The 7,885-nt window shown below is 38.9% G+C and overlaps 1 protein-coding gene across 2 annotated transcripts in view; it reads right to left on the reverse strand.

The window, feature by feature from the left end:
• Positions 1–7,551, reverse strand: part of LOC134627880 (ephrin type-A receptor 6-like) — a 71,681-nt gene extending 64,130 nt beyond the window's left edge. For both annotated transcript variants that reach the window (XM_063474343.1, XM_063474334.1), the window contains exon 1: positions 6,940–7,551. In XM_063474343.1, the coding sequence (XP_063330413.1) occupies positions 6,940–7,018 (79 nt within the window). In that variant the 5' untranslated portion in view covers positions 7,019–7,551. The remainder of the gene's footprint in view (positions 1–6,939) is intronic.
• Between the last annotated feature and the right edge of the window lie 334 nt (positions 7,552–7,885).

A 7,885-nucleotide genomic window follows, 5' to 3' on the forward strand; every position in this document is an offset into this window, starting at 1 on the left:
TAGCATGCAGAGGAATACTGCCATGACTGTCACCATCATGAATTCATCCAAGAGAAAAAATGTTCTGCACCTGAACATAACAACTCCCAGTCCAGGCAGCTGTGTTTTTCACTGTTCCTCAAGTCCCTCATCTGGTCTGCTCTGTAAACAAAACTAGCATCTAACTCTATGGCTGCGCCACTATTGTAATGACTGTCACACTGTGCATTATTCTCAGTCGCATCTCATTCTTGTTTACAATAGAACAGGAACTACAAGGAGCAGGCTCAGAAGCACCGGTTTAAACAGGTTCACCCAATCATGGGCATTATATGTCCCCCACGGCACATCTGGCCCTTTGGTTGTCCCTGACCATCCATGTGAGGTCAATGGAAAATTAGGATTCACATGTAAATAAGTATAAATCATTCAGTTTGTTCCATTTGAACCACCAAATACTCTTTGATAAATTCCTCCTCATAGAATTGCTCACTTCATTGCTTTTGTTCTGAAGGCGATATTTTTTAAAATTTACATATGTTTATGCAAGCAAATGCAGCTTCAGTATAAATGCATTGTAACAGATGTTTATAGAAGTTGTGAGATTGCTAGTCCCTGAAAGATGTCAGCTCACATTAAAAAAAAGAAAAACAAGAAGAACAAGACGAAGAAAGACTGATACAGAATGTAGAATTTTAAACAAGACATGGACTTATTTGTAAAGACAGAGGTAAAGCTGTGTGCTTAGTTAGTTTGTGAACAGCAGATTGCTGTGTTTAACGATTACAACTTGAATCACCATTAAGAGACTAAACACGCAGAGAAAAGTGGGAATCTCAATCTTTTTTTTTAGCAAATCTGCAGAAGCAACAAGAACTTTTTACTAAGCTTTACACATCTAGGGATGGAGCAGTCAAGTCCAGATTTGTCATTTCCTACAAAATCCCCAAAAAACATCTCTTGGGGAGTTTCTCAAAGTGTGTTTCTGATGCACTAATATGCTGAAAAAGGATGCATTCGAGAATATGGCTCTTTCCTGGTGAACCAATAATAATAATAATAATTATAAGGACAGAGGACATTGCAGGAATTTTGGAGTTTGAAGGCCTTTACTTACAGGATAAGTAATATCCGTGTGAATATTTCATTAATACTTCATTAAAAATATTTTTCAGGCTCAACTATTCTTAATTCCGCCGTTCCCTCTGACCGTGTGGTTTCGCTGGATGAATATGCACCTTTCATTTCTTTGAACCAAGCTAAATATTTTTGCATGTGAATAAACAGATCTTACCAATCAGACCACTGCATTTGACAAGTGTAGCTCAAAGTGTACCTCAAAGACACACCAGTACTGAATACACAATCACATAGAAATAGTAAAATAATACTATTTTACCTCAGACACACAGCTAGACACTGCTCCAGGTCAATCGGCTCTCCAAAATTATTTCTCTGCTTCCTCAAATGTGGTCCCAGCTCTGTTAACAAGAGTTAAATCTGCTCCACAGACATACTGAAATATGTACAGCTTAAACTCCTGGATCAAACCATGAAATTCTTCCTGCTGCTGCCTTCTCTTGAGAACTGCGTGAACCCAAAATCTCTGTTTCACCCTTTTCTTGTTTAGAAACATCAGGACCAGCTCATCATGGATTGATGTTGACTTTATTTTTTTCATAAATTTTTGTCTCAGGATGAATTTTCAGCAAAAATGCAATACGTTCAGTGTGTATATACGTCATCTGACAAGTTCACATCTGAAAAATGTTAAATTGCATGTCACTTTTATGCAATAGTGTGTAATGGCCTTTAGTTAACCTTTAATATCTACGACACACAACCCACATATCTTTGTACTTGGGATAGTGAAAGAGTGTGAGAATATGAAGGAGCTGGCACAGTTAAAGTGGACCCTCTGTCTCTTTAGCAGTAAATAGTTCTTTGTTGTTAGGCTAGCTGCACTTGAATGGAAAATCCAGCTGTTAGCCGTAATGTTCGGGATTGTAAAGAACTTTATAATTGAGAACGGTGTGGAGGAGTGACTTTTTGAGTCACTAGACTGATAAGCTGGAGTGCGACACAATCACAGCTGATCCAGTTCAAACATCCATCAGCATGTCTGCAGGAAAAAAAGAAAATCTCCAAATTGGAATCTCCTTTTCTTAAATTTGGACTTTGCTTTTCCTCACTTCTAATATGACATAATCCAGTCAGTGACATGTTGTAACATGGAAAAAAAAATGTCTCCAAAAAGTGTGGTATCTCTTCCTCAGAGCCTCTGTTTTTTGGGGGGATGTTTTTGTACATTGCACACATTGATCTATTTTTTCCTGCTAATATGCTGATTCCATTCATGATCATGCTTTGGTAAGAAATACAGTATGCCTGTGGTGTGATGTGCATGTAGTAACCTGTTATGTTATAAACTGTTTGGATGTGCTTGGGGAAAAAAAGAGAATATTTTATTTCATAAAATAGTGCTGATCCCATGAGCTGATTGTGCCGCTCAGTATGCCCGGCCAGAGGAGGAGAAATCAGAGTTTCTGACTTGAGTTTGTCCGGTGAACCACTTGAGTCACCTGACTCAAACAGACCCTCTTCCACACAGTCTTCATTCATAAAGTGCTTTGAAAAGCCAAACATTAGAGCTAACAGGTGTTCGAAACAAGTGTTTCAGTGCAGCTAGCCAAACAACAAAGAGTCGCTTACTGCTAAAAGAGAGACAGTGAAAGTTGACAGTATATCCTCGGTTTCTTAACACAAAGCTCATTGCTACATCTAATACAAAAGTGATCCCCTTACAATGCGATCTAGTTTAGTCCCTTTGTTTTTCCCTAAATTATTAGTTCTGTTATTATTTAGGTAACATAAACTAATGTAAGTCTATTGATTGCAGCCAAACAACCAACCCAGTGATGTCAAGTTCTGTACTGACACAAGATGGTACTAAATATGTTCTATAAACTTTCACATTCAACATTTATTTCTTAAATTCAGCTTCACAGACAATTTAAATCGATGTAAGTTTTTGATAGCAGGGCTCCTTGGTGTAAATTAGCCTCTGTACATGTAGCATTTCATGTCCTCTTTAAAGAGTATATGGCAGGGACTGATTTCTCAATGCATGCAACATCATGCTTGGATAGGCTGGTTATGAAATAGACAGCCATCAGTTTTAACACCTGCCAGTTTATCCTGAGTCTGACTGGGAACAATGCTGCACTGTTAAAGCAAGTGCAAAATATAAGTGTCTGAAATTATTCCAGAGCTATAATTCATATTATTGCATTTTAATATACATCAGGAGACGTTGCGTAAATCAGTGCTAAAAGTTAACCATGTTGTTTAACTAAATTAGTTAACTTCCCCAATGCAAAAGCACTGAATTATATATAATTTATTTCACATTTGGAGGAGTATGAGAATGCACATGGTGACATAGGCTACCACACAGCTGTCAGTTTGCTCAGCCTTGTCAAATTACTAAAAAAAAGTTGAAATTCTCGGGTTTGTGAAAAGAAAGGTAAAGTTTTTGATGTTATCGTGCTTCCATATCAACCTCAGATATCGAACCTGACTTTAATCACTTGTTCAAGATGACATAATTAATTAAAGGAGTAACACTTTGTATAAAGGTAAAAATATTTGAAATTCAGCAAGAATGTACACAATTGTTTTTGTTGTGCATGTTGATTAAATGGTGATAGAATGTGAGTGTTTTGCCTCTGCCTTGTTCATATTTTAATTTGCTAATTGTAATATTTATTCTCATCAGTAATAGTTTATAAAGAGATAAAATTAATATTGGGCAGAATTGAGTTCAGCTTATTTGTGCAGCCCTACAAAACAGTCCCAGTTTTTCATGTGGCCCCTTGAGGAAAATTAATTTCCCACCCCTCGGTTACCCTAGCCCACTTCCCGCACTTTTCTTCGTGGTCGTGCCACTTCATTAGTGGGACAGTTATTCCTGTGGAGAATGGTGTGCACAACATCTTCAGCAGGATAAAAACTGCGTCAAATACAGGGTCCATGTCATAGTCCCTGATAGATAGTAGAAAGATGGTAATTGACGCATATGTAACGAAGGCTGCTATTTTGTTAATGAACAATAGATTAAGAGAACTGAAAACGTGAGGGTGACAGCAGAAGAGAGCTGAACACCTGCATCTGCACAAGCCACCATTACAATTCTCTTCACTTTACCCATTTTTTATCTGCTCTATGGACCCCTTTGTGGGAAAGGGCACAGATGGTAAACACACACATTTTCTTTTTTTTATTGTTAATTGTCATTAGAATAATTATTCTTATGTTTTAATTAAAGCATGCATGACTATACAGACTTATCTGTGATAACACTACATAACAGTGCACCAACTATTTATCTACCCTTCATGTGGACCTCAATGAAGTATAACAGGAATGACAATTTGTCTGTGTTATGTGCAACTCTCCTAGTATAATTCTCACCAAACGACCTCCGGGAAACAGACACCTTTTTGGAGCGTCCAGTGTTCCCAGTGGATACCTGGGCAAAGAGTTCCTGTTCCATCCACAGGTTGTTCTTTACAAATGTAGATATGTATGTTAAAAAAATTAATAAACCTAGATTTTTGTTAGATAAAAGCAGACAAATACAATCCCAATAAAATCTTTTACTCTCTGCATGGAGTGTTTACCTGACAAATGTAATTTGCCAGTAGAAGTCAGACTACAAAGAGAAACAGAAAGCTTCTGGTGAAAATCCTATCCTTTAGAGATTCTACATGTTCATCTGCATTCATTTGTCGTAGAAATGAGTCTATAAGCAGGCTATATGGGCTTAGGTTTAGCAGTTTGTCATGTAGTAAAGTGAGTATGTCATGCAGTCTGAAAGACTGCAGACTGATTCTACTTCATGTACCAGATGAGCAATTTTAATTTACGTCAGCGGGCGACATGTGAGTCTGGGATCCACTTCTTCTCAACACTTCCATGGCTGAACTGCTGTCTGCAGGAATCTAATAAAAGCAAGACTCTAGACTCTAAACTGAAACTGACAAAAGAAAGACTCCAAGGAATCAGTTAGATACTTTACTGGAAAAACAAACATGTCAGGCTCACTTGCTTACAAACTACAGTTATTTAAGGTTACTCACAAGTTGGAGAGCCTCTCATTAGCTAAGAACAAGCCTAACCTATTATGTTACAAAAGAGCCTTGTTTTGACCAGCACATCAACTGTGTAGTTTTGCACCACAGTGTGGATGTCTGTGCTGAATTCCCACTCCTATACATTATAATGCAAAAAATGCTGCTTCCATACTACCGCTTATTCTTGTGAGAACGCTGACTTTACAGAAATGCCGTATAAGAGCCTCGTTTAAAAGGTTCTCTTTTCAAAATAAGCAGATTGAAATTATTTATGAACAATTAAGTTTAAACGGTAATTTATCACAATAGTCTATATACTTTATAGAAAATAAATATGTTTTTGACTCAAATAAAACCCCCACAGACACTATCTTCTGACTCTCATTTTCGTTTTTTCTATGAGAGCATAAACATGTGATTCACATTCAGAAAACTCACTCAGACACATTGCACCATCTAACATAGATTAGCTTGTTCACACTACATTTTAAGCACCTCACGATGTCATTTTTTCAAGTTTCCCCTGTGTGCATCCCCTCTTCTTTAAGCCTGTCACCACCACAGGCAGACAGACATCCTGTGGGGAAAAATGAGTGTGCGCCCACACACACACACAGACACACACACTCCCACAAAAGACAGAAAAATGTAGTGAAGGAGACTTTGACATTTGGCTAGCGAAGCTCCTGTCATCTTTGAAAACGTGTATCCTACACATTAAACATTCAGGAAGGAATATTAAACTGACCTCTTTGCAAACGTGCAAAGAGGAAGATGTCAAGAACAGATTGCATTAGGGCAACCATTTACCCATGTGACTTGCAAGCACAACGAAGGAGAAATAACACTATTATTTCCTGTCTTTCTCAAACATATGCAACTGCACACTGATGTCAGCATGACTTGAAAATGAATCCTGAAATATGGAGAGCTATTCTGATGAAGCTACTGTCAACCACTGGCCCAGCATAATAAGATTCACCTGCCTTAGAGGAATCCTCTTCGCAATATAAGGGGCTGCCATTTACAGTAGCACTGAGTGGTTCCTATAGCTGTGGTGATGTTTCTGTGCACTTGGATTTTAGAGGTGAATAAGATGTCATTTTGGCTCAAGGAGCTTCAGCCTGTAGACCAAGCAGCAGACAGCCTTCATGGTGTGAATCTTTTTTGTTGTTGTTATTTTTTGCAGTTGAACTCTGTGACTTTCGGTGTGTTGTGTATTATGAAACTGAAATGCATGTGCAGTGCTGATTCTTTTTAAACCTGTGCCTTTCCACTGAAATGACTGTATTTTGAGTGTTTAGAAAATTTTACATTAACAATAGTATCATTTTAAGTCAAATGATCTGAAAAACTTCCTGACTTAATGTTGTCTTTGGATGATGTGTGCTGTAAGCAATACAGGATCATTAATTAGGACAAAACACAAACGTATTGAAACCAAGACTGACATCTATGGGTCCGGCCGACAAAATGAAAATCTCAGATGCATTTTCAGGCTGCAAATGCAGAGTGCACTTTAAAATCTGTCAAACACTAATGTTGTTGTTATTGTTTGACAAATGCCGGGAAGCTGGCATAAGAGAGAAAATTCCACAAATCACAAATAAAAAGCAAATCCGTCAGCCTTTAATGGGTGAACAAATTATTAACTTGTTTCGTTAAATATTCATCATGCAGATGTTCTCAAATGTTGAAAAAGGCTGTACTTGGAAGCTTTGCGTTTTGCGTGTGAGCGTGCGTGTTGTGTTTTTGTTTGAGGAGACTAATTTGGTGCATCCACCCTTGTTCTAAGTGTGTGGTCAGTGTGACGCCCTTTACTCACCTTGATTTGAGGTTCCCGGGTCCGACAGGATACTTTTAAGCAAGAACAAAAACACGCAGTATTTCCCACGGGAGCTCATCGTTGAGTCAGACAAGTGCGCTCAGAAGTGAAACGTTGCACAGACTCCTAAACAGATCTCCTCGCTGAAAAGGTAAGGTTTGTTTCATAAAGGAGGATAGTGAAATCCCCCCCACCCCCCAGTATCCAGATTCGGGAGGTCACGGTCGCATCCACGGGAGTTCGTTCCTTTTTCTTTCTTTCTCTCTCTCTCTCTTTTTTTAGGCACGCATACCGGACACCTCCGTGTGAGCACGGGCAGACGAGCGATGTACACCGCCAGTCATTGTGCGCAAAACCCCGACAACTTAAGCTGCAGTAACTTAAATGATAACAATACTTAATTCGATGAGTATTGATCTGTGAACCTCAAAACACGCACAGGGTAACGTTTGCAAGCGCACAAAACGACAAAAGTGTCCAAAAGCGAAGTTCCCCGACGACTGTGTGTGTGGCAAAGTCAGTGGGCAGCGCTTGTTAGTCAGTGTTTTCATCCCCAAGCGAGAGAAGAAAAAGGGAACAATCCCGAACGCCTCACTTGCAGCCGGTGCATCCCCTGTTGTGTTTCTGTATCACTGCGTGTATCTCGCGCTCTCTCTCCCTCCTCTCAGGATAGGAGGGATGCTCTGGCGCAGGCTGAGGAGCTGATTTTTTGTACCACAACCAGACATTCAGCTGCCAAGTCCTTGCAAGCAAATAAAACTTGTTCTTTGTGATATGTGACCTCATTTCTCACTTTACATCATGTAAAATGCGTCATTTCCATCGGCTTCTGCTGTGGTATTGATTCCATGGGACATTAGGGGATATAGAGGGAAATATGAAGCCATTATTAGACTAGTGTATCAATTCTGTGCTGTGATGTAGGTTATACCTGCATTGGATTATG

The sequence above is a fragment of the Pelmatolapia mariae genome, linkage group LG1 (genome assembly GCF_036321145.2).
Source record: "Pelmatolapia mariae isolate MD_Pm_ZW linkage group LG1, Pm_UMD_F_2, whole genome shotgun sequence".
NCBI classification, from domain to species: domain Eukaryota; kingdom Metazoa; phylum Chordata; class Actinopteri; order Cichliformes; family Cichlidae; genus Pelmatolapia; species Pelmatolapia mariae.